At 47.5% G+C, this 27,653-nt stretch overlaps 1 protein-coding gene across 1 annotated transcript; it reads left to right on the forward strand.

Annotated features, from left to right (window-relative positions):
• LOC139260388 (myb/SANT-like DNA-binding domain-containing protein 3) lies at positions 1 to 27,221 on the forward strand. The gene is made up of 3 exons (XM_070876958.1): positions 1 to 448; positions 563 to 719; positions 27,136 to 27,221. The coding sequence occupies exons 1-3, from the start codon at positions 203 to 205 to the stop codon at positions 27,168 to 27,170; spliced, it is 438 nt and encodes a 145-aa protein (XP_070733059.1). The 5' UTR covers positions 1 to 202; the 3' UTR covers positions 27,171 to 27,221.
• The last annotated feature ends 432 nt before the right edge of the window (positions 27,222 to 27,653 follow it).

Genomic DNA, 27,653 nt, shown 5'->3' on the forward strand with positions numbered 1-27,653 from the left:
GTTTGCGCGCATGCGCAGTGCAACAGGAAGCTGGGCAATTGGCCAATTAAAGGGAGAGCGTCCTCAGAATAAATGGTTATGGAGCATATATAAAGGTGAGGTCTAAATATTGATTTTTGTGTGGCTGAGGGAGTGGAAAGGAGTGCTGGAGAGGTGTAAGTGTGATCTTTGAACATTATCTGCGTTTGAGTCCAATAGGCAAATGGCGCAAAATCGTGCAAGACAAACCAAGAATTTCCTCCAAGAGGAAGTGGAGAAATTAGTGACTGTAATTGAGGAGAAATGGCTGGAGCTGGATATCAGCAAGAGTGGTCCGTCAAAGGTATCACCCAAGGAAATGAGAAAAAGATGGAACCTCGTTGCAGAAGAATTCTCCGCTGGGGTCAACACCGCAAGATCTGGAAGCCAGTGCAAGAAGAAATGGCAGAACGTTGATCAAGTAGTGAGTGTAAGTAATATCTTCATCTTTAAATTGAATTGCAGTGGAAAATGTGAGCATCTGTAGGCGTCCCACCCATCAGAAGCGCACCATGTCTGACAATTAATATTTTCAACTTTGCAGAAGAAATTGGCCCACAACAAGAGGGAGAGAACTAGAACAGGAGGAGGTCCGCCAAATCTGCACCAACTGACACCCCTGGAACAGAGGGTTGCTGCCTTGCTGACTCGCACTGGCAGAAAAAGAATCAGCTCTGCACAAGCTGGACCCATGCGCGAGGGTGAGGGTGAGTCATTAAAATGCATAGTCGCCCTTCAAATCAACTTGCTGATTGGCCTGCTATGTGTGAGACTACTCATGCCACCCATCCTGCCCTCTCCTGTGCTGCTAACCATTCTGTTGTCGTTTGCAGAAGAAGAAGACACTCCTCAGATCCTGAGGATCCAGATGCATGCACTTCAGACCAAGGCGGGTGGGGGGAGGAGGGGTCCATGGAAATGTGTGCTCAGGAGAATGCTGACCGCGATTTGGATCCGGACATATCACAGGGCATCACACTGCCAGAACCCTCCATGAGCTCTTCGGCAATCTTCCATGGGTTCACGGCTTCCGAGGTCGCGGGTCCCAGTGGCGGTCAGGAAATGCATCTTGGGACACCCAGTCCTCTACCGTCTGGAGGGGTGCGAGGGGAAGGAGAAGCCGACCAGTCTCTCCTGAGAGGCAGCCCTCATCAGAGGTTAATCAGGTTGTTTCATTGGGTGAGGAGACCAATGCCCTCACAAGATCACTTGTGGCTGCCATCAGTGGGGTACGTGATGAGGACTCGACACGTGTCGGGTGAGATCTCTGCACTAAGATGGGAAATGAGGGTGGGCATTTCAGAGGGTGTGCAGACAATGGAAGATGCCATGAAGTAGCTGGCTTCTGCAATCAGGGCACAAAGGCCGGAGACTCAAATGCCACTCCCACTTCACTCCACGCACCAGCCACCGGTCAGATCCAAGCCGGGCCCCCAACACCCCCCAACACCATCACCGACCCTATGAGGAAGTGCACTTTCCCAGAGATGTGGGTGAGGGATTGGTGCAGACTTTCTTTCCTGTTGTTGTTGTTGGTGTCATTGAAATGCACTGTAAAATTTACAATAAAAGATGTTCTGCATCAAAACTGAATCATCCTCCATTAGGACCATGCAACATTTAAGGTCGACTGTAAACAGTAAAAATCCCTCACCACTACAGTCACGCATGCCTGCCGCCCCTAACCCTGGCGGGAGGGCTAGCCGGTGCGTCCTGCAGTCGGCAAGTTAGGACTTTTCTATTTTCAGTAGCTGATTTATCTTTCATTTATTTTTGATGATGTTGTGCAGCTGTTGTGCTGAAGATGTTGTAATGCTGTGCTGATGCTTTGGAATCCTCTAACTCACCCCCCCCCCCCCCTATCTCTGGCTACCTGCGCTGATTTCTTAAATGTAAGTAAGGTTTTTCTGTTCCTACAAAAGTGGCCACATACACTGGCCTAAGTTAGTTTGGAGTAACTTTCAGCTAGCCAAATTTGCTTCTATGCCAGAAGAGGCGTAAGTGGCTTGTCACGCCTCCTTTTGGAGAGAACAAACTAAACTAGAAAAAAACCTAACTAACTGACTTACATTGGAGCACGTTAAATGGGCAAATTTGTGATTTTTAAGTTACTCCAAAAAAAGCTACTTCAAAAAAAACAGAGCAACTCTTGGGGAAATTTGGGCCCATAGAATGGTTACAGCACGGAAGGCAGCCATTCGGCCCGTCAAGCCCGTGCCGGCTCTCTGCAAGAGCACTTCAGCTAGTCTCACTCCCGTGTCTTTTCCCTGTAGCCCTGCAAAAAATTTTCTTTCAAATACTTATCCAACTTCATTTTGAAAGTCGTGATTGAGTCTGCCTCCACCATCTTTTCGGGCAGTGCATTCCAGATCCGAATCACTCGTTATGTAAAAAAGTTTTTTCTTATGTTCTTTTGTCAGTCACTTAAAATCTGCATCCTCTGGTTCTCGACCTTTCTGCCAATGGGAATAGCTTCTCTCTATCTACTCTGTCAAGACCTCGCATGATTTTGAAATATTTTCAAAGAGGGAATAGAGTCTGATATTTATTTGATTTACAGTGCATGAAAGCAGTTCAACTATTCTGCTAGCTGCTTACCACTGCTATGAGATTAAATTTTAAACACATTTTTGCAACCATAAGATTAGAATTTTTTATAAGAAATCTTGAGGGGACTGTATTAATGCCAAATTATAATGCCTGCAGCATAAGACCTCTATCAGTGGTTGAGGTACAACTCCTGACTCTGCCTTTGCGATGGGGAGGAGGAAGTCAATCAAGAGAAAAGAGTGAAGCATTTCTCTGTATCTTTTAACTTTTTGTGTACGTAGAAATTATCAGAATGTTACTTTTGTTTAAAGTTATATTTGAATGGAAAGGTAACTTTTAGCCGGCTTATATGCTATAATTCTTTTTTTATAAATATGTGCATTGTAACCACATTGTATCTGCCTGGAAAGAACAGCACAGATAATGGTTTCCTTTCATGACTCCACAACGGAAGTTTGTGGTAAGCCTTTTGACAGAGGAAACTGAGATTAGCCACAGATAATGGTTACAGTGGTAACAAATGAAAAAATGAACCACAGTGAAATGAATGGAAGCAGCTAACATGAATAATACATTAATTCAGGAACTGAAGGTAGCTACAGGGACCACAAATCTTAAAAAAACAAATTGATATTTTTCATTCACATAAAGAGGATATGTTATAGTTATTTGTAAATTAAATTTAGCTTTAGTTCATTGGAAGCAAAGCACTTATGACAGTGCTCAAAGCTCAGATCCACTTAGTTTCCTCTGAATTGGAAGAATATTTACATTTTTTGACTGTTTTAGTTCCATTAGTATTCAGGATGCTCTATGGCAGTGCATTCCGTAAAACAACACAATAGGATTTCTTTCTTCCTGCGTACCAGGGTGATTCTGCAATAAAATTGCTTGCTTCTGCACGCATCTTAGAAATGCCAAAATAAAGCTGTTCCCATGCATGTATGTGACAACTACAACTGCTCCATTTTCCAACCAGAAATTCAAACTCGGTTGCAAATTTTAGTATATATTAGCTCCCCAGATGGCTCAGATGGTAAATTCATTGCCTGGTATTGAGCTCAACAAATGAGACTTGACCACTGTCTGTACTGAATTAGCTCATCTCAGCTGAGACAGGAAAATGGTTATTCCAATTGGTCTCAGCGTTCTTGGGCTAGTCAGCTGGGGACGGCGGAACAGCCATAATGCTCACTTCTGATCACGAACCAGTGACCGTTCCTGGAAAGTGCATTGTTTGCAGATGTCAGGTGAGGAGAAGATTGTAAGGAGTACTGGATGAGCAGAAATTTCCTCCCAACTAAATATTGGGAAGATTAAAGCCATTGTCTTCAGTCCCCGGCACAAACTCCCTGGCCACCGACTCTATCTCTCATTGGCAACTGTCTGAGACTGAACCAGACTATTCACAATGTTGTTATCGTATTTGACCTTGAAATGAGCTTCCGACCACATATCCATTGCCATCACAAAGACCGCATATTTCCACATCAGTAACATCACCCGACTCCATCCCTGCCTCAGCTCATCAGCTGCTGAAACCTTCAACCATGCTTTAGTTACCTTTAGACTTGACTATTACAATGTACTATTGGCTGGCCTCCCATCTTCCACCAGCCATAAACCTAAGCTTGTCCAAAACTCTGCTGCCTGTGTCCTAACTCGCACCAAGTCCAAACCACCCATCACCTCTGTGATCGCTGATCTATACTGGCTTCCAGTTAAGCAATGCCTCGATTTTAAAATTCTCATCTTTGTTTTCAAATCCTGCCATGGCCTTACCCCGCTAAATTTGTATTCTCCTCCAATCCTACAACCCTCTGAGATATATGCGCTCCAATTCTAGCCTCTTGAGCATCCCTGATTTTAATTGCTTCACCATTGGCAACCCTGCCTTCAGTTACCAAGCCCCTAAGCTCTGGAATTCCCTCCCTAAACCTCTCTGCTTCTCTTTCCTCCTTTAAGACACTGCTTAAAACCTATCTCTTTTTGCCCTAATCTTAGTCTTCTTAGGCAGTCCCTCAGAGTCAAGGATGACTTGCTTCCACACTAAAAATGAGTTCTCATGTGGCTGCTGAGTCCTATGCGGCATCTACAGTCTCTGTCACAGGTGAAGGAATGGGTAGGTGAGGTGCTTGGGTTGCCGTGCGTTCCATCCACAGTTTATGCTTGGCTTCAGCTTGCTCTCGGTGTAGAGACTCAAGGTGTTTGGCGCCTTCCCGGATGCTTTTCGTCCACTTTGTGCAGTCTTGGGCCAGGGATTCCCAGGTGTCGGTGGGGATGTTGCACTTTTTCAAGGAGGCTTTGAGGGTCCTTGAAGCGCTTCGTCTGCTCACCTGGGGCTCGCTTGCCATGTCGGAGCTCCGAGTAGAGCGATTGTTTTGGGAGTCTCGTATCGGACATGCGGACGTCGTGGCCCACCCAACGGAGTTGATCGAGCGTGGTCGATGCTGGGGATGACATTGGTGCACCTATCCTAATATCCCCTTTTGTAACTCGGTGTCAAATTTTGTTTGATGACGCTCTTGCGATGTGCCTTGGGACATTTTACTATGTTAAAGTGCAATATAAATGCAAGTTGTTGTTGTTAAACGGTATTAGATGGTTCAGCTAACTACAAATCCTACTGTAAGTAAACTTGATAATGATGTAATGTATGAAAGTTAGCAATTCACAGTTTCAGTCCTCAAATAGTATAGTTCAGTGTTGTCCACGACAGCAGCTACTACCCACATGTGACTAATTGGGAATCCAGATGTGGATAATAGCATTTCTGATTGGTAAATTGAATAATGGACACCATACATGGGCACATGATTGATATCAAAACTCATATTCGCATGGTGCATACATGTGTACTTTAAACTTTTTGTATATTAGTTGGTAAAATGGTTTGATTAAAAGCAGAGTTTGCAAGTGTTTTTTGATCGTTATGAGTGCTTTGCTTCCTTGGTTGGTGAATGGTGGTAGATGTTTGATAAATATACACTTGAAGCACATTTACCTGTATTGTGTGAGTGTATGTAAGGCACTTTCTACTAAAATGAATACAAGTGGCTAAAACTGTGTTGCTGTAACCACACCTGTGGCTCGTCAGCAATTTCTGTTGGACAACATTGGTATAGTCGCCTGTTGCACATCCTTTATCGACATGTACACATTGTAAGAATGTTCTATTGTACTTGAAAAGTGGAGAGCTAAACAATATTTTTTAGCTCCTCATGCCTTGTTATATCTAAGAACTTTTGATCCTAAATTTTATGTTTGTCAGTACTTCAAACTGACAAATACTAAAGAATAAACAGCTAGTAAGCATATATTTTACATACTTTATTTTTGAAGTAGACTAACTTTGAGACAAACTTACTTACCAGCACAATCTTATAACTATCATAAACTCAGGAAAGAATTATCAGCACACAAACCAGAAAAGTCTCAAATTCAATCCCCAATCTGTTCCCTTGTTTTTAACTGAACTTTCCCAGCAGCCAATCTTCCGGTTGCAACCTGCTTTGGGTCTCACATCGCATAAAAGCAGTTTTATTTTGGGCCCCAGTGCCAGCATCAAATACCCAACTGACATACAACATGGATTAAATACAATGTATGGATCCTGTTACACTCCCCATATATTGTGTATATCAGTTGGGATCGGTATTGGCCTTATACACTTCAGTTGTAAGCTGGTACTAAATTTCCCCCAGTTTAAATGTTTTCCCAAGTGGCATTCAGAACTAGGCCAGAAGTCAAGCTGCATATAATGGAACCATTTGTTTATTGGTGTCATCACTTGTGTTGGTGTAGTAGTAGCTTTCACCTGATGCTAAGCGCAGTAAATATACTTAACGATGATCTCCATGGAGAAGGAAAAGGAAATTTTAAATTTAACCCCCTTGTTTTTTTCAAGAATATTTTAACATTATCTAGCAGGAGGAATTATTTTCTTTTGAAAGTACCCTTTCCGCCTTTCTCTTTCCCTACACCCGCCCCCACGCAAACACACACCGTTCCCCTGCTCTTTTAAATGTGCAAAGAAGATTCTATCTTCAGTTAGCTTTTTTATTAATTTTCAATTGTGGGGATGGAAAGCAATTAAGCTGTTAACCAGCTTAGGAATTGCACCACGCAGAAATCGTCTTTATGCGGTTCAGAATGACAAGGCACCAAACTTCCATCACCCCCAACACCTGCTCTCCCTCCCCCAGCACCTTCCCATGCAAGGGATGCAACACCTGTCCTGTCACCTCCTTCATTACCACCATCCAGGACACCAAACGCTACTCCCGGGTGAAACGGCGATTTACTTGTACTTTCAACTTAATTTACTGTTTTCGCAGCTCACAATGCGGTCTCCTCTACATTGGGGAGACCAAATGCCGATCGTTTTGCTGAAAGCCGCTGTCAGTCCGCAAGTGTGACCAGAGCTTCCGGTTGCTTGCAATTTTAATTCTCCATCCCACTATAACCTCTCTGTCCTCGGTCTACTACACTATTCCAATGAAGCTCGAGACACAACACCTCATCTTTCAATTGGGTGCTTTACAATCTTCCGGCCTCAATAATGAGTTCAAACATAGAAACATAGAAAATAGGTGCAGGAGTAGGCCATTTGGCGCTTCGAGCCTGCACCACCATTCAATAAGATCATGGCTGATCATTCCCTCAGTACCCCTTTTCTGCTTTCTCTCCATACCCCTTGATCTCTTTCGCCATAAGGGCCATATCTAACTCCCTCTTGAATATATCCAGTGAACTGGCATCAACAACTCTCTGCGGCAGGGAATTCCACAGGTTAACAACTCACTGAGTGAAGAAGTTTCTCCTCATCTCCTAAATGGCTTACCCCTTATCCTAAGACTCTGTCCCCTGGTTCTGGACTTCCCCAACATCGGGAACATTCTACCCACATCAAACCTGTCCCGTCCCGTCAGAATCTTATATGTTTCTATGAGATCCCCTCTCATCCGTCTAAACTCCAATGTATAAAGGCCCAGTTGATCCAGTCTCTCCTCATATGTCAGTCCTGCCATCCCGGGAATCAGTCTGGTGAACCTTCGCTGCACTTCCTCAATAGCAAGAACGTCCTTCCTCAGACTAGGAGACCAAAACTGAACACAATATTCCAGGTGAGGCCTCACCAAGGCCCTGAACAACTGCAGTAAGACCTCCCTGCTCCTATACTCAAATCCCCGAGCTATGAAGGCCAACATACCATTTGCCTTCTTCACCGCCTGCTGTACCTGTATGCCAACTTTCAATGACTGATGAACCATGACACCCAGGTCTCATTGCACCTCCCTTTTCCTAATCTGCCACCATTCAGATAAAATTCTGTCTTCGTGTTTTTGTCCCCAAAGTGGATAACCTCACATTTATCCACATTATACTGCATCTGCCATGCATTTGCCCACTCACCTAACCTGTCCAAGTCACCCTGCAGTCTCTTAGCGTCCCCCTCACATATCACACCGCCACCCAGTTTAGTGTCATCTGCAAACTTGGAAATATTACACTCAATTCCTTCATCTAAATCATTAATGTATATTGTAAAGAGCTGGGGTCCCAGCACTGAGCCCTGCGGCACCCCACTAGTCACTGCCTGCCATTCTGAAAAGGACCCGTTTATCCCGACTCTCTGCTTCCTGTCTGCCAACCAGTTCTCTATCCACATCGGTATATTACCCCCAATACCATGTGCTTTGATTTTGTACACCAATCTCTTGTGTGGGACCTTGTCAAAAGCCTTTGAAAGTCCAAATACACCACATCCACTGGTTCTCCCTTGTCCACTCTCTAGTTACATCCTCAAAAAATTCCAGAAGATTTGTCAAGCATGATTTCCCTTTCATAAATCCATGCTGACTTGGACCGATCCTGTCACTGCTTTCCAAATGCGCTGCTATTTCATCCTTAATAATGTCTGGCTAACTAGTCTATAATTATCCGCTTCCTCTCTCCCTCCCTTTTTAAAAAGTGGTGTTACATTAGCAACCCTCCAGTCCATAGGAACTGATTCAGAGTCGATACACTGTTGCAAAATGATCACCAATGCATCCACTATTTCTAGGGCCACTTCCTTAATTACTCTGGAATGTAGACTATCAGGCCCCGGGGATTTATTGGCCTTCAATCCCATCAATTTCCTTAACACAATTTCCCGCCTAATAAGGATATCCTTCAGTTCCTCCTTCTCACTAGACCCTCGGTCCCCTAGTACCTCCGAAACATTATTTGTGTCTTCCTTCGTGAAGACAGAACCAAAGTATTTGTTCAAATGGTCTTCCATTTCTTTGTTCCCCATTATAAATTCACCTGAATCCGACTGCAAGGGACCTACGTTTGTCTTCACTAATCTTTTTCTCTTCACATATCTATAAAAGCTTTTGCAGTCAGTTTTTATGTTCCCGGCAAGCTTCTTCTCGTACTTTATTTTCCCCCTCTTAATTAAACCCTTTGTCTTCCTCTGCTGAATTCTAAATTTCTCCCAGTCCTCAGGTTTGTTGCTTTTTCTGGCCAATTTATATGCCTCTTCCTTGGATTTAACACTATCCTTAATTTCCCTTGTTAGCCACGGTTGAGCCACCTTCCCTGTTTTATTTTTACTCCAGACAAGGATGTACAATTGCTGAAGTTCATCCATGTGATCTTTAAATGTTTGCCATTGCCTATCCACCGTCAACCCTTTAAGTATCATTTGCCAGTCTATTCTAGCCAATTCACGCCTCAAACCATCGAAGTTACCTTTCCTTAAGTTCAGGACCCTAGTTTCTGAATTAACTGTGTCACTCTCCATCTTAATAAAGACTTCTACCATGTTATGGTCACTCTTCCCCAAGGGGCCTCGCACAACAAGATTGCTAATTAGTCCTTTCTCATTACACATCACCCAGTCTAGGATGGCCAGCTCCCTATCCTTCATAAATGTTGAATACCCCTGAAAGTTGAGTTCCCAGCCTTGGTCACCCTGGAGCCATGTCTCCGTGATGCCAATTACATCATATCCGTTAACTGCTATCTGCTATCTGCGCAGTTAATTTGTCCACCTTATTCCGAATACTCCTCACAATGAGGCACAGAGCCTTCAGGCTTGTCTTTCGAACACACTTTGCTCCTTTAGAATTTTGCTGTAATGCGGCTCTTTTTGCTTTTTGCCTTAGGTTTCTCTGCCCTCCACTTTTACTTTTCTTCCTTCTATCTTTTGATTCTACCCCCATTCTGCTTCCCTCTGTCTCCCTGCATAGGTTCCATCCTCCTGCCATATTAGTTTAACTCCTCCCCAACAGCATTAGCAAACACTCCCCCGAGGACATTGGTTCCGATCCTGCCCAGGTGTAGACGGTCCGATTTGTACTAGTCCCACCTCCCCCAGAACCGGTTCCAATATCCCTGGAATTTGAATCCCTCCCTTCTGCACCACTCCTCAAGCCATGTATTCATCTGAGCTATCCTGCGATTCCTACTCTGACTAGCACATGGCACTGGTAGCAATCCTGAGATGACTACTTTTGAGGTCGTACTTTTTAATTTAGCTCCTAGCTCCCTAAATTCGTCTCGTAGGACCTCATCTCATTTTTTACCTATATCGTTGGACCACGACAACTGGCTGTTCACCCTCCCTTTTCAGACTGCCCTGCACCTATTCCGAAAACATCATTGACCCTTGCACCAGGGAGGCAACATACCATCCTGGAGTCTCGGTTGCAGCCGCAGAAATGTCTATCTATTCCCCTTACAATTGAATCCCCTATCACTATAGCTCTCCCACTCTTTTTCCTGCCCTCCTGTGCAGCAGAGCCACCCGCGGTGCCATGAACTTGGCTGCTGCTGCCCTCCCCTGATGAGTCATCCCCCTCAACAGTACCCAAAGTGGTGTATCTGTTTTGAATGGGGATGACCGCAGGGGACCCCTGCACTACCTCCCTTGCACTGCTTTTCCTGTTGGTCATCCATTCCTTATCTGGCTGTGTACCCTTTACCTGCGGTAAGACCAACTCACTAAACATGTTATTCACGTCATTCTCAGCATTGTGGATGCTCCAGAGTGAATCCACCCGCAGCTCCAAGGCCACAATGCGGTCCGTTAGGAGCTGCAGGCGGATGCACTTCCCACACACGTAGTCGGCACATTACTGCACCTCGTGCTGCCTCCCTATATAAAGATATAAAGCAGGCTCCTTGTGCAGGTTTCACTTTTGGAGTTTACATTAAACCTAAAGGTCACAAGGTGATCAGCTCCAGCAATGGGCCATGTGTGATTTGTTATAGTGATAAGCATACGTATCAGGCTCCCAATTAAACAATGCCTCGATTTCAAAATTCTCATCCTTGTTTACAAATCACTCCATGGATTTGCTCCTCCCTATCTCTGTAATCTTTTTCAGCCTCACAACCCCACAAGATGTCTGCGCTCTTCAAATTCTGGCCTCTTGAACATCCCTCATTGTAACTGCTCAACCATCGGTGGATGCACCTTCAGCTGCCTGGGCTCTAAGCTCTGGAACTCCCTCCCTAAACCTCTATGCCTCTCTACCTCTTTCCTCCTTTCAGACGCTCATTAAAACCTACCTCTTTAAACAAGCTTATCACCGGCCTTAATTTCTTCTGTGGCTCGGTGTCAAATTTATTTGATTGTCTGTAACACTGCTGTGAAACGCCTTGGGATGTTTTACTATGTTAGAGGCACTATATAAATAAAAGTTATTATTATTATTTACACTTCCTCTGAAGCCATCCTTTGTTTCTTTATTGTTCCATTACCACCTCCCTTTTGCCATTTAATCACTCTACCTTCCACCCTATCACAGACCTTCCCAATTGTACATTCTACCCCCTTTTATTCCCTGCATGAGCAAATTATCTTTAAATGGAGTGACTATTTGTACTAACGCTTTCTGCGCCTGCGTCCTCCGGACTCCACCCCCCGATGCCTCGCACCCGAGACCGGAAATGGGGCCCTGAACCAGATGTGGGGCCCTGCAATTGATTCTAAACTGACCACGTTGTCTGACTGAGCTGTAAGCCACTGAATCTCCCGTTGAACTGGCGGGCGGCTGGAGGAGAAGGGCAGCCGGGGGGGAGAGGCGGCTGTCGGCCAGGGGAGAGGGGTGGCTGGCGACTGGAGGAGAGGGGCGGCCTGGGGAGAGAGGCAGCAGGGAGAGAGAGACACGGGGAGGGGGAGATAAACGGGGAATAGGAGGGAGAGAGACACTGGGGCGGGAGAGAGACACGGCGGCAGGGGGGAGAGGGAGAGAAACGGGGGTAGGAGAGAGAGGGACATGGGGGGGGGGGGTGGGTGGAGGAAATCGGAGGGGAGAGAGGGAACTCTGGGAAGATGGATCGCGTCCTTCCAACCCCCTTTACATCCACACCCGATTTCTCGGAAAGCTCAGCACGTGTGTTACAAGGGACATCGTTGAAGTGGATGAAATCCAGAAGTCACAACACTCACTATTCACTTCATACCCAATAAACCTGTTAACAATCTGTGACCCACACAATGTCCCATCTATGGTGGGTAGGGGTGGGAGGTAAAGTCATGCACTTGCGCTGCGGTAAGGGACTTTGGCTGGGGGAGGTAGCACTTGCGCTGGGGTAAGGGACTTCAGCTGGGGGAGGCAGCACTTGCGCTGAGGTAAGGGACTTCAGCTGGAACTTGGAGGCTTTTGCTCGGTTCGAGATCTGGCTTCTGAAGTCAGAATGGATCAAATTTAAATTTTCAAAGTCAATCAGAACTTGGGCTGGGCAGTTCCATTTACACATTCCAGAGAAACTTCAGGGTGTGCCTTATCCTCCAAGGGAACCAATCGGCAATGGGTCATGTGATAATGGAGAGCCAATCAGAGACATGGCAGCCATTTAATAGTACTAATAGGCGCATCCAATTTTAAACCCTTTGGAAATGGGTTTACATTTTGTTACACACAGCTCAGAAAGAATGATATACATATTCTCTACTTAAAAAAATAGTTTTTTGAGCCATCTTTATTATTTTATCCTCCTTTGTAAGTCTGCTGGAATGTGACAACTGCAAAGGAATTTGCTTTTTGAGAAAATTATGAATAATACATTCAAGGATATGAGAAAATAAAATCAGAAAATTGTAGCTGAGTTCTGTGGATCAGCGAATGTGAAGTTCAGATCATCCACTTAAGATAGTTGTAATAGAAAAATGTCTAAAGTACAGTAAATTATAAGTAATGTTAATCAGGACCCCAGGGACAAAGTTTTAGTTTGGGGTTATGAATGTTCCAATTTGTTGTGCATTGCTTTTCATGGCAGTATTGTTATACACACTTAGACATTTGATTAATTTAAATTAACATTGTTGGCAATAGTAACATTTTATTATGGAGGAAGATGCTGTGCTATAGGTTAAATTATTTAGATTCACCTTTTGATTTTTTGCATCATGGTAGTCCAAAATAGATTAAGATTAAAATGATCTTATATTGATAATTGCTGGTAATTTTTTTTTCTCCTATTGGACTGTTAGAGTATCAAAATTGGTACCATGGTGTCAATTACTGGCCCAGTAAAGGGTAACTTTACACCTGGTAGTATATTTATATGTCCACCTAATGATACCTGTACAACATATCAAGTAACTTTACTACTTTGCTAAGTGAGTTGCAACTACCTGTTGCAATAAAAAATACATTTTAAACACATGATTCATATAAAAATAGTTATAGAATCAATATGCCTTCATAACAACTCTAAATAACAAGCAAATACCTAATTGTATTCAAAACCTCTATATAATCATGTCTTGGGTCAAGTGTGCATCCATAGAGTGATATATATATTAAAAGAATATGGAAAATATCCATCATACCTCAAAATGATGAGCTCAGATCTTCTATTAATTAGAAAAAGATCAGAAATGTCTGTTAAGTGAATTCACCCAAATATCCCATTGACTAAAAAACAATCAGTCAAGGAGCACTATACAATAAAAATCAATGTGTCTCTTTACAACCATTCACTCTGAAGCAATGAAGCAAGCTATATCTATTTTTTAAAAGCTATTACCGATGACAGACAGTTAGCACAACAGCAACGCATCAAATCCCTCAAACATGTTATTATTTCTTTGAGTGATCATCTTGGGTACTCAACCAGCTCACTATCTGTACCAAAAATTAAAATTTATAATCCAATAAAAAACATAAAATCTTAAATAATTCACATTCTTTAAAAACTTACCTATAATATTGGCAGTTGAAAATCTGTCCCAAAAACTTTACCCCCATGGGCTGAGACTTGAACCTTGCTCATTTTCTGGAGCTCGCTTTATTCAGCTGGGCCATCCCTCCCATTATGGGCCCAAATTTGGCCAGCAGAGATTTCTGGTACACTCACCAGAGGTGTGCCGCTTTTGTAGAACTCCAAGGGCGCCAAAAATCTTCGGGCTGAGTTTGGCTGCTCCCCAGCCTCTCCTCCATGGTGGCGTAACATGGCAACTGGATTCAGGGGCGGAGCCAGGTCCCGGCGCTGAAAACAGTGCCGGGACCTCTGCACATGCGCGTTAGACTGTGCACGCATGCGCAGTAGCTCCTTGCCCCCAGAATCTTTGAGTGTGCTCTGCAGGCTGTTGAGAGGGGCCGAAGCGTGCCGCCCCTATCCCTAGTTGAATGTGCTCCCTCATCGGTGGCCCGCTGCCTTATCCAGCCACACCAATAAAAGGAGGTCTGAGAGAACCAGAACCCCAGTGGGTTGTCAGTGAAACTCTGCAGCTGGATAGTATGCTGATGTTTTCAGTTTCGAAGGAGTAGATTGGGTTAGGTTAGGTGTCCAATGTCTGAAACAAATGGGAAGCATGCTGGCAATGTTCACAAGGCCACACAATGGATGGAGTAAGGGCACTGCACTTGGTCTATACATTGTGCTGAATATTTATATGCCATTGGTTAGAATAAAGTAGGAGCCAGCAAAAGAATGTTATTGAAGGTACTGAAAGGGACTGTGTAGGAGTAGTTTGGACAAGGTTACTTTGTTTTTATTTGTTATTGATTGATTGATTGATTGCTTATTACTTTAGTCTTGGTGCTTTAGGTGCAGGGTTCCTTCTATTTTTTATTTGTTAATTATTTGTTTATTACTTTTTGTGCTTTGTTTAGTGCTTTGTAAGTCTTGGTGCGAGGTGCAGGTCCTCTCAGCTTCCTTGTATTTTTTATTTGTTATTGAATGCTTATTTTTTTGCTTTGTTTAATGCATGGTGCTTTAGAATGTACTTACCTGCGCTGATTTCTTAACTCTCCGAAAGGGTTTTCTGTGCGGCCACAAGTGGCCACATATGCTGGCCTAAGTTAGTTTCGAACAACTATTAGCTGTCCAATCTGGCTTAAATGGCCAAAACGGCTGGTAACGCCCCCTTTTGGAAAAAAAACGAAACAAAAAAAAATCCTAACTAACTCACTTACACTGGCGCAAATTGAATGTGCAGAATGGGGATTTTTAAGATACTCCAGAAAAATCAAGTTGCTCCCAAAAAAACGGAGCAATTCCTGGCCAAATTTAGGCCCATTTCAGCCATCTGCGTATGTGAACTCAGAACCTATTGCCAAATCTCCAGTGAATCATTTTGGCTCATTTCATATAAATATCAAACTAAGGAACTAGAACTGTGTGTCATTTCTGACATTTTTCCCCAGTTATCTGCGCCGCATTTTTTGGAGTAAATTAAAAGATCCAAGTTTCCCCAAAGTTTCTGCGCCAGCGTAACTCAATTAGTTATGATTTTTTTAGGTTAGTTTTTTTGCGTCATTCGGGGCATTACCTGATGTCTGCGCCAGTTTTTCAGATTTAAGCAAGTTTGGCCAACTTACATTTCTCCGAGGATGGCGTATGTAACCACTCCCAAAAAACTTTCTGGGCACTTAAGAAAAACCAGCGCACACTAAAAAATCGGCACAGAAAGACATCATTGTTTTTATGCGGAGTTTTGGAGGGTGTCAAGAAGGCAAAGAATATGCATCACGAAATTAATTTTTTCAAAATCAAAAGAGAGAAAATGGGAAGTCTAATGCAATTCTTTCATTTTTGATTTTTTTTCAAAGTACCACACCACCACCGAACGTCTCCTCACCGGGCTCGAGGGTCAGAGCGTCGGCCGGTAGAATTGCTCCCTCGCCCGGACACAGGGGCTTGGGGCTCGGCTTTAAAAGAAGCCTGGGTGTGGCTGGGGGGGGGGGGTGGGGGGGGCGGGGGGTGCGCGGGGGTGGAAGCCGAACTGAAGGGAAGAGAACTCTTATACAGACAACAGCTTCAAAAGAAGCCCGTGGGGGGGGCGGGGGACGGTGGATGCTGAGCCCCTGAAAATGCCTTTCAAGGAGTTCCTGATGAAGATAACGATGATGATGAAGAAGCAGCAGCAGATGAGGACTCGAAAGTAGAAAATGCAGGGAATGGGTGAGGGAGCGATTCTGCTGGCCGACCCTTGAGCCCGGTGAGGAGACGTTCGGTCAAAATTTAAAGTATTGCATTAGACTTCGTTGCCCCAAATGTCTTCATTGAATGCCTAACTTCCTGCTCTAAGTATGCCTATTGCGCATGCGCAGACCAGGGTGTGGTCCATACTTGGGCGTCGACCTTGGGGAGAGAGAGAGAGAGGAAAGCAGGTTTAAGTTCGTTGTCCTGCTGTTTTGAGCTTCTTGCAAAGCTACAATTTAATTATGGAGGCAATATTGACAATGCCATACCTCGTGCAAGCCTTCTGTATGATGGTGCTGCAGAGGAGACGATTGATTAGAGCATGTAGGATGATGGGCAGGAGGCTTTACGCACATAGGGTATATCGAGACAGTCGTTCATTCCTGTACCTGAGTGATGCAGACTGTGCAAAGAAGTTGTAACCGAGATTTGTGAGGCTGTAAAAGCAGACCTACAACCTAGAAGATTCAGGAGCACTTCTTTGTCAGTCAAGTAAAGGTTACAGCTGCACTTTCATTTTATGCATCTGCATCATTCCAGGCCACAACTGAGGATGTGTGCACCATTTCTCAAAATGCAACACATATCTGCATTCGGCAGATGACTGCTGCACTATATGCCCGGAGGAATGACTACATAAAGTTACCCATGACTGCCCAGGCAATGCATGACAGGGCCGTGGGCTTCTCCAGGATTGCTGGCTTCCCAAAGGTACAGGGCTGCATTGATTGTACCCACATCGCTTGGCAAGCACCTTTGGAGGATTCCGAGATGTACAGGAACAGAAAAGGCTTTCACTCCGTGAATGTACAGCTCGTCTGTGATGACATGCATCGCATCATGTCAGTTGATGCAAGATACCCTGGGAGCACCCATGATGCGTTCATCCTACGTGAGAGTGTTATATCAGCCACGTTTCAGCATCAGCCAGAAGGGCAAAGCTGGCTGCAGGGAGACACCGGGCTCATGACACCCCTACGCGTAGCCTGGACAGAAGTTGACTGGGAATACAACATATCGCACATTGTGACACGCAGCATTATAGAGAGGGCCATTGGCATCTTGAAGCAGCATTTCCAATTCCTGGACCATTCTGGAGGCTACTTGATATACTCCCCTGAGATTGTCGGCATACTGTTGTGTGCTGCATGCTGCATAACTTAGCCATCATGAGGCAGCAGCAGCTCGTAGTAGAAGACACACCTGAGGTGAGAGTGGCTGCTGATGAGGAGGAAGATGCAGATGACAATGAGGAAGAGGAGGAGGAAGGCATGCAACTACCTGATCCCGGAGCATGACGGCGGAGGAGGGCGGGCCATCGTGCCCCTTTAACGATTGCTCGAGCCTTGCACCCCCAGCAGCTCATCCGTGAACGCTTTGCTGCCTGAAGGCTCAGCAGCAACTATTCCACACAGAACTGTTTGGACCTGTTCTGTAATGTTGTGTTGTGTTAATGGAATAAATAATGGAAATGATTCTTCTTTAGTTCAAAAAGTTGTGTTAATAATGGAATAAATAATAGAAATGATTCAGTTGTAAATTAAAATATATTTTATTCAAAATTTAATCAAAACTTGTTTGTACTTAACTTTAATAAAAATATTCCTGTATCTAACTTTAAAGTTTTCAGTTAAGGTCATTTACAAACATTAAGATCACTTAAAAACTTTAAGATCACTTAAAACAAACTTTTAAACTTGTAAATTTACATCGTTTACAAAAAACTTTTAATGTGAGAACAGTTACAACAGTAACAATATTAACAATAATAATAATAACAACAACAGCAGCAGCAAAGAAAGGCTGCACCCATCTCTCCTCCACCTCATTCTAAGTCCGCCCGCTGCTCTTGCTCTTGGTGACTCCACCCCTGCCCGCAGGCAGTGGCACAGCGTTTCTCAGGTTGGCACCAAACTTATTCTTTCACGCATCTTGGGTAATGCGCACTTCTTGATGGGGGGCATAATGTGGAAGGCCCGGCTTGGGCCTCTTCAGAGGCTGGTCTGGGGATTGGAGTGGGTGTAACAGTTGATTCTGTCAATGGCTGCGGGGTCTGGGCATGTTCCCTTATTGCCGCAGCTAACTCTGACATTCCCTCCCTCATGTGCCCTGACAGTGTCTCAATTACCTCCAACATTCCCTCCTTCATGTTCGCCGACAGTGTATCAGCTAACTGCCACATTCCCTCCCTCATGTTCACCAACAGTGTTCCCATTTCTCATGAGAGTGTTGTTACTTCTCCCGACAATCCCGATACCTCATTACCCACCCCACTGATGGTGTCCAGGAGTGATTGTGAAAAATCAATGCTCTCCGCACTCATTGCCATCATCTGAACCACGTTAATTAGATCCTGTACCTCAGGAGAGCTCTCCTTCCCCTCCTCACCCTGGATGTGCCTCGATGCATCCCACTTGGACCTGCAGTCTTGGACAGTGGGGCCCTGGGTATGGTTTGCTGCATCGTACTGGGACCCGCAGCCTCGGACTGTGTGAAGCCATGGAATGTCCCAACACTCGTACCACTGAGGAAAGGGGCTGGCACCTCCATGGGTGGCACCTGCACCTCCTCCAGAGTGAGTACAACAGTGGGGGCTTCATCCATCACCTCCCCCTCCCCCTCACCCCCCCCATGCCCTTGGTCTGGAAGGTGGGTTTGGAAGATGTTCTCCTCTTCAGGCTTGTCCGTGTCTGAATCTTCTTCTGCATCGTCTTCAGCCTCGTCAGGGTTGGCCTCAAGATCTGCAAAATATAACAGAACAGACAAATGGTTAGCAGCAAAGGAGGGGGCAGGGTGGCATGAGTAGGCTCACACAGTGCAGATAGCAGGCTCATTTGAAGGACCATGATGAATGATAGCACATTGCATCAACCGAAGCGTAGCAGACGGAGACATCCCCATGAACTGAAGCGTGGCTAGCCCACGCAGTACTTAACATTTAGAAAAGCCAGACTGTGGAATTTGCAGGACTTACCCTCTCCCTCGAGTGTGAGCCCAGCTTGTGCAGTGGTGGTTGCTTTTCTCCAGGCAGGATCCATCAAAGCAGCGACCCTCTCATTCAAATGTGTCAGTGGGTGCAGATTTGTCGGGCCTCCTCCTGTTCGAGTTCTCTCTCTTTTGTTGTGTGCCATCTTTCTCTGCAAAGATGAAAATATAACTTTTTAGAGAGGGTGTCTTTCTGCTGGGTGGGACATATACAGATGGTCACATTTACAATTGCTCTTTACAATAAAGGATAGGCTGCGCGGCACCAATTTCAAAAATTAGAACGGGGAAACTTGCCGCTCGGATCGGGGCCTCTCGGATCAGGGCCGCTTGGATTCACTTAGGCCGGGGCCTCTCGGCACTCAGATCGGGGCCGCTCGGTGCTCGGGTCGGGGTCACCCAGACTCACTGAGGTCGGGGCCTCTCGGTGCTCGGGTCGGAGCCGCTCGGTGCTCGGGTCGGGGTCACCCAGACTCACTGAGGTCGGGGCCTCTCGGCACTCAGATCGGGGCCGCTCGGTGCTCGGGTCGGGGTCACCCAGACTCACTGAGGTCGGGGCCTCTCGGTGCTCGGATCGGGGCCGCTCGGCGCTCGGGTCGGGGTCACCCAGACTCACTGAGGTCGGGGCCTCTCGGTGCTCGGATCGGGGCCGCTCGGCGCTCGGGTCGGGGTCACCCAGACTCACTGAGGTCGGAGCCTCTCGGTGCTCGGGTCGGGGCCTCTCGGTGCTCGGGTCGGGGTCACCCAGACTCACTGAGGTCGGGGCCTCTCGGTGCTCGGGTCGGGGCCTCTCGGTGCTCGGGTCGGGGCCTCTCGGTGCTCGGGTCGGGGTCACCCAGACTCACTGAGGTCGGGGCCTCTCGGTGCTCGGGTCGGGGCCTCTCGGTGCCCGGGTCGGGGCCTCTCGGTGCCCGGGTCGGGGCCGCTCGGTGCTCGGATCGGGGCCGCTCGGCGCTCGGGGCCGCTCAGACTCACTGAGGTCGGGGCCGCTCGGCGCTCGGGTCGGGGACGCTCAGACTCACTGAGGTCGGGGCCTCTCGGTGCTCGGGTCGGGGCCTCTCGGTGCTCGGATCGGGGCCGCTCGGCGCTCGGGTCGGGGACGCTCAGACTCACTGAGGTCGGGGTCTCTCGGTGCTCGGATCGATGCCTCTCGGTGCTCGGGTCGGGGCCTCTCGGTGCTCGGGTCGGGGCCGCTCGGTGCTCGGGTCGGGGACGCTCAGACTCACTGAGGTCGGGGTCTCTCGGTGCTCGTGTCGGGGCCGCTCGGTGCTCGGGTCGGGGCCGCTCGGTGCTCGGGTCGAGGTCACCCAGACTCACTGAGGTCGGGGTCTCTCGGTGCTCGGATCGGGGCCGCTCGGTGCTCGGATCGGGGCCGCTCGGCGCTCGGGTCGGGGACGCTCAGACTCACTGAGGTCGGGGTCTCTCGGTGCTCGTGTCGGGGCCTCTCGGTGCTCGGGTCGGGGTCACCCAGACTCACTGAGGTCGGGGCCGCTCGGCGCTCGGGTCGGGGCCTCTCGGTGCTCGGGTCGGGGCCTCTCGGTGCTCGGGTCGGGGCCTCTCGGTGCTCGGGTCGGGGTCACCCAGACTCACTGAGGTCGGGGCCTCTCGGTGCTCGGGTCGGGGCCTCTCGGTGCTCGGGTCGGGGTCACCCAGACTCACTGAGGTCGGGGCCTCTCGGTGCTCGTGTCGGGGCCTCTCGGTGCTCGGGTCGGGGTCACCCAGACTCACTGAGGTCGGGGCCTCTCGGTGCTCGGGTCGGGGCCGCTCGGTGCTCGGGTCGGGGTCACCCAGACTCACTGAGGTCGGGGCCTCTCGGTGCTCGGGTCGGGGCCTCTCGGTGCTCGGGTCGGGGCCGCTCGGTGCTCGGGTCGGGGTCACCCAGACTCACTGAGGTCGGGGCCTCTCGGTGCTCGGGTCGGGGCCTCTCGGTGCTCGGGTCGGGGCCTCTCGGTGCTCGGGTCGGGGACGCTCAGACTCACTGAGGTCGGGGCCTCTCGGTGCTCGGGTCGGGGCCGCTCGGCGCTCGGGTCGGGGCCTCTCGGTGCTCGGGTCGGGGACGCTCAGACTCACTGAGGTCGGGGCCTCTCGGTGCTCAGGTCGGGGCCGCTCGGCGCTCGGGTCGGGGCCTCTCGGTGCTCGGGTCGGGGCCGCTCGGCGCTCGGGTCGGGGCCTCTCGGTGCTCGGGTCGGGGCCGCTCGGCGCTCGGGTCGGGGCCTCTCGGTGCTCGGGTCGGGGCCGCTCGGCGCTCGGGTCGGGGCCTCTCGGTGCTCGGGTCGGGGCCGCTCGGCGCTCGGGTCGGGGCCTCTCGGTGCTCGGGTCGGGGACGCTCGGTGCTCGGGTCGGGGTCACCCAGACTCACTGAGGTCGGGGCCTCTCGGTGCTCGGGTCGGGGCCTCTCGGTGCTCAGGTCGGGGCCGCTCGGCGCTCGGGTCGGGGCCTCTCGGTGCTCGGGTCGGGGACGCTCGGCGCTCGGGTCGGGGCCTCTCGGCGCTCGGGTCGGGGCCGCTCGGCGCTCGGGTCGGGGCCTCTCGGTGCTCAGGTCGGGGCCGCTCGGCGCTCGGGTCGGGGACGCTCAGACTCACTGAGGTCGGGGCCTCTCGGTGCTCGGGTCGGGGCCTCTCGGTGCTCGGGTCGGGGCCGCTCGGCACTCGGGTCGGGGCCTCTCGGTGCTCGGGTCGGGGACGCTCAGACTCACTGAGGTCAGGGCCTCTCAGTGCTCGTGTCGGGGCCGCTCGCCGCTCGGGGACGCTCAGACTCACTGAGGCCGGGGCCGCTCGGTGCTCGGGTCGGGGCCACTCGGCGCTTGGGGCCGCTCAGACTCACTGAGGTCGGGGCCACTCGGCGCTCGGGTCAGGGCCACTCGGCGCTTGGGGCCGCTCAGACTCACTGAGGTCGGGGCCACTCGGCGCTCGGGTCAGGGCCTCTCAGGTCGGGGCCGCTCAGGCAGCTGCTCGCTGCTCGAATTTTAGTCCAGTCCGACCAGTAAGAAACTAAATTGTCAAAAGGAACAAAGGGATCTGAAAATTCAGATGCTTAAACCACTGAAATTACCGACACAAGTTGAAAATAGAATTAAGATTAACAATGATCTCCCGTGCCCCATCTGAGAGCACCTTACACACAGAGCGCCTCACACACTGAGAGCATCTCACACACTGAGAGCACCTCACACACTGAGAGCACTTCACACACAGAGAGTACCTCATGCACTGAGAGTACCTCACGCACTGAGAGCACTTCACACACAGAGAGTACCTCATGCACTGAGAGTACCTCACACACTGAGCGCCTCACACACTGACAGCACCTCACACACAGAAAGTGTCATGTATTTAACCATCTTGCAATGGCATAGTCATGTAACTGTAACTCATGTACACTGTGCCTGTACCCTAAAAATGCACACCCTGACCACAGAGGGTGAACTTGCGGGAACCACTCCTCACCTGGGTTTCCAGGTATAAAAGGGGAGGTCCCACCCAGGGTCCACACTGCTTGGTCCTGGCAATAAAGGTGAAGGTCACAGAGTGACCGTGTCTGATATATCCATGCCTCGTGTGAGTTTGTAGTAAGGTGCAGGGACACTACCGAGAGCACCTCGCACACTGAGCCCCTCACACATTTAGAGCACCTGAGAGACGAGTGGGGCCGCAGGGCTCGGTGCTGGGACCCCAGCTATTTACAATATACATTAATGATTTAGATGAAGGAATTGAGTGTAATATCTCCAAGCTTGCAGATGACAGGAAGCTGGGTGGCGGTGTGAGCTGTGAGGAGGACGCTAAGATGCTGCAGGGTGATTTGGACAGGTTAGGTGAGTGGGAAAATGCATGGCAGATGCAGTATAATGTGGATAAATGTAAGGTTATCCACTTTGGTGGCAAAAACACGAAGGCAGAATATTATCTGAATGGCGGCAGATTAGGAAAAGGGGAGGTGCAACGAGACCTGGGTGTCATGGTACATCAGTCATTGAAAGTTGGCATGCAAGTTCAGCAGGCGATGAAGAAAGCAAAAGGTATGTTGGCCTTCATAGCTCGGGGATTTGAGTATAGGAGCAGGGAGGTCTTACTGCAGTTGTACAGGGCTCACTTGGAATATTGTGTTCAGTTTTGGTCTCCGAATCTGAGGGAGGACGTTCTTGCTATTGAGGGAGTGCAGCGAAGGTTCAGCAGACTGATTCCCGGGATGGCAGGACTGACATATGAGGAGAGACTGGATCGACTGGGCCTGTATTCACTGGAGTTTAAAAGGATGAGAGGGGATCTCAGAGAAACAAATAAAATTCTGACGGGACTGGGCAGGTTAGATGCAGGAAGAATGTTCCCGATGTTGGGGAAGTCGAGAACCAGAGGTCACAGTCTAAGGATAAGGGGTAGGCCATTTAGGACTGAGATGAGGAGAAACTTCTTCACTTAGAGAGTTGTTAACCTGTGGAATTCCATACCGCCGAGAGTTGTTGATGCCAGTTCATTGGATATATTCAAGAGGCAGTTAGATATGGCCCTTACAGCTAAGAGGATCAAGGGGTATGGCGAGAAAGCAGAAAAGGGGTACTGAGGTGAATGATCAGCCATGATCTTATTGAACGGTGGTGCAGGCTCGAAGGGCCGAATGGCCTACTCCTGCACCTATTTTCTATGTTTCACACTGAGACACCTCACACACTGAGAGCCCCTCACACACTGAACCTCACCTCACACACCGATAGCACCTCACACACTGACTCTCACCTCGCACACTGACTCTCACCTCGCACACTGAGAGCGCCTCGCGCACTGAGAGCACCTCACACACCGACTCTCACCTCACACATTGAGCACCTCACACACTGACTCTCACCTCACACACAGACACCTCACACACAGAGAGCACCTCACACACCGAGCACCTCATGCACTGAGCACCTCACACAGGGCAGAAAACGCTAGTGGGAGTTGTCTACAGACCACCAAACAGTAGTAGTGATGTTGGGGTCAGCATCAAACAAGAAATAAGGGATGCGTGCAGTTAAGGTACAGCAGTTATCATGGGTGACTTTAATCTAAATATTGATTGGGCTAACCAAACTGGTAGCAATGTGGTGGAGGAGGATTTCCTGGAGAGTATTAGGGATGGTTTTCTAGACCAATATGTAAGCAAGCAACTAGAGAGCTGGTCATCCTAGACTGGGTGACGTGTAATGAGAAAGGACTAATTAGCAATCTTGTTGTGCGAGGCCCCTTGGGGAAGAATGATCATAATATGGTAGAATCCTTTATTAAGGTGGAGAGTGACAGTTAATTCAGAAACTAGGGTCCTGAACTTAAGGAAAGATAACTTCGATGGTATGAGACGTGAATTGGCTAGAATAGACTGTTAAATGATACTTAAAGGGGTGATGGTGGATAGGCAATGGCAAACATTTAAAGATCACATGGATGAACTTCAGCAATTGTACATTTCTGTCTGGAGTAAAAATAAAACAGGGAAGGTGGCTCAACCGTGGCTAACAAGGAAAATTAAGGATAGGGTTAAATCCAAGGAAGAGGCATATAAATTGACCAGAAAAAGCAACAAACCTGAGGACTGGGAGAAATTTAGAATTCAGCAGAGGAGGACAAAGGGTTTAATTAAGAGGGGGAAAATAGAGTAGAAGAGGAAGCTTGCCGGGAACATAAAAACTGACTGCAAAAGCTTCTATAGATATGTGAAGAGAAAAAGATTAGTGAAGACAAAAGTTAGGTCCCTTGCAGTCGGATTCAGGTGAATTTATAATGGGGAACAAAGAAATGGCAGACGAATTGAACAAATACTTTGGTTCTGTCTTCATGAAGGAAGACACAAATACCATTCCGGAAGTCTAGGAGACCGAGGGTCTAGTGAGAAGGAGGAACTGAAGGAAATCCTTATTAGGCGGAAAATTGTGTTAGGGAAATTGATGGGATTGAAGACCGATAAATTCCCGGGGCCTGATAGTCTGCATCCCAGAGTACTCAAGGAAGTGGCCCTAGAAATAGCAGATGCATTGGTGATCATTTTCCAACAGTCTATCGACTCTGGATCAATTCCTATGGACTGGAGGGTAGCTAATGTAACACCACTTTTTAAAAAGGGAGGGAGAGAGAAAATGGGTAATCATAGACTGTTTAGCCTGACATCAGTAGTGGGGAAAATGTTGGAATCAATTATTAAGGATGAAATAGCAGCGCATTTGGAAAGCAGTGACAGGATTGGTCCAAGTCAGCATGGATTTATGAAAGGGAAATCATACTTGACAAATCTTCTGGAATTTTTTGAGGATGTAACTAGTAGAGTGGACAAGGGAGAACCAGTGGATGGATATTTGGACTTTCAGAAGGCTTTTGACAAGGTCCCACACAAGAGATTGGTGTGCAAAATCAAAGCACATGGTATTGGGGGTAATGTACTGACGTGGATAGAGAACTGGTTGGCAGACAGGAAGCAGAGAGTCGGGATAAACAGGTCCTTTTCAGAATGGCAGACAGTGACTAGTGGAGTGCCGCAGTGCTCAGTGCTGGGACCCCAGCTCTTTACAATATACATTAATGATTTAGATGAAGGAATTGAGTGTAATATCTCCAAGTTTGCAGAAGACACTAAACTGGGTGGCGGTGTGAGCTGTGAGGAGGATGCTAAGAGGCTGTAGGGTGACTTGGACAGGTTAGGTGAGTGGGCAAATGCATGGCAGTTGCAATATAATGTGGATAAATGTGAGGTTATCCACTTTGGGGGCAAAAACACGAAGGCAGAATATTATCTGAATGGCGGCAGATTAGGAAAAGGGGAGGTGCAACAAGATCTGGGTGTCATGGTACATCAGTCATTGAAAGTTGGCAAGCAGGTACAGCAGGCGGTGAAGAAGGCAAATGGTATGTTGGCCTTCGTAGCTAGGGGATTTGGGTATAGGAGCATGGAGGTCTTACTGCAGTTGTACAGGGCCTTAGTGAGGCCTCACCTGGAATATTGTGTTCAGTTTAGGTCTCTTAATCTGAGGAAGGACATTCTTGCTATTGAGGGAGTGCAGCGAAGGTTCATCAAACTGATTCCCGGGATGGCTGGACTGACATATGAGGAGAGACTGGATCAACTGGGCCTTTAGAAGGATGAGAGGGGATCTCATAGAAATATATAAGATTCTGACGGGATTGGACAGGTTAGATGCGGGAAAAATGTTCCCGATGTTGGGGAAGTCCAGAACCAGGGGACAAGTCTTAGGATAAGGGGTAAGCCATTTAGGACTGAGATGATGAGAAACGTCTTCATTCAGAGAGTTGTTAATCTGTGGAATTCCCTGCCGCAGAGAGTTGTTGATGCCAGTTCATTGGATATATTCAAGAGGGAGTTAGATATGGCCCTTACAGATAAGGGGATCAAGGGATATGGAGAGATAGCAGGAAAGGGGTACTGAAGGAATGATCAGCCATGATCTTATTGAATGGTGGTGCAGGCTCGAATGGCCGAATTGCCTACTCCTGCACCTATTTTTCTATGTTTCTATCAGAGCACCTCATACACTGAGAGCACCTCACACACCGAGCACCTCACACACTGAAGGGAACAACTCTTTGTACTTCATTGCACTAAAATTTACTACCCGACAAAAGTCGACTGAAACTAGAGATTGAACATGCCAATAAGTAGGTTGACTGGTTTTGATGCACGTCGTACTGCCCATCAGTATCTGGAGCATTGTGCCAGCGTCAGCTCATGGATTTACAAAATACTACTGCAATGTTAGAGCTACTTGCAATAATCTTGCTCAAGACTAGCTGCACCATGTTTGGATTCGTTGATGGTGTACTACAAATTTAGTGCCACATTTATACTGATAATTATTTAAATTGGGTGTCAGACTTGTAGTATAACAACAATGTTAGTACAGCTTGAACCATGTTCAAAGTATGGTATGAAAATAGATACAAGGAATATTGAAATGTGCATCCTAAAAACAGCACAGCTAAAGTTAGATGTACGCTATATTATGGGGAAAAAATTTAAATAGGTGACAGCTGGTGTTACTATGGTGTGATGTTCTCCGGAGGCTAGATAATAATTATCAAGACAACATTGCCTGACAATGAATGTTACTCAGACTAATCGTAATGTTTACACATTACAGTAATATTAATACAATCTCCTGTTTTTCAGAGTTGGACGGTGGAACAAGTATCAGGCTTTTGTGACCTTAAAACCATTTACTTTGAATACATCTTATGACCATATGATGGAAGCCACAAATCATAAATAAAAAGACTTGCATTTATATAATGTCTTTGATAACTGTCATGTATTCAACCAGCATTGTAACCCATGTATAAACTGACCTAAGTTGTACACCGTGAGAACACTGACCACTAGGTGGGAGACACTCCTAACCTGGACCTTCAGGTATAAAAGGGGAAGCTCCACCCACCTTCATCACTTGAGTGCTAAGGAATAAAGGACAGGTCACAGACTGACCTTCTCTCAAGCATGGGCCTCGTGTGCATTTATACTGTGTAGTAAGGACATATCAATAACCACCAGACATCTCAAAGCACTTTACTGCGAATGAAGTACTTTTTGAAGTGTACTCAACATTGTCATGTAGGACAAACAGCAATATGATAATGACCAGATAATCTGTTTCAGTGTTGTTGATTGAGGGATAGTGGGGACAATAGGAC

Source organism: Pristiophorus japonicus, chromosome 1 (genome assembly GCF_044704955.1).
Source record: "Pristiophorus japonicus isolate sPriJap1 chromosome 1, sPriJap1.hap1, whole genome shotgun sequence".
Taxonomy (NCBI): Eukaryota; Metazoa; Chordata; class Chondrichthyes; family Pristiophoridae; genus Pristiophorus; species Pristiophorus japonicus.

Coding starts and splice junctions, on each gene's coding strand:
- LOC139260388 (XM_070876958.1), top strand. CDS start 203: ATGGCGCAAAATCGTGCAAGACAAACCAAGAATTTCCTCCAAGAGGAA. Junction 449..562: donor ACGTTGATCAAGTAGTGAGT/GTAAGTAATATC, acceptor TCAACTTTGCAG/AAGAAATTGGCCCACAACAA. Junction 720..27,135: donor AGCTGGACCCATGCGCGAGG/GTGAGGGTGAGT, acceptor CCTGTTTTTCAG/AGTTGGACGGTGGAACAAGT.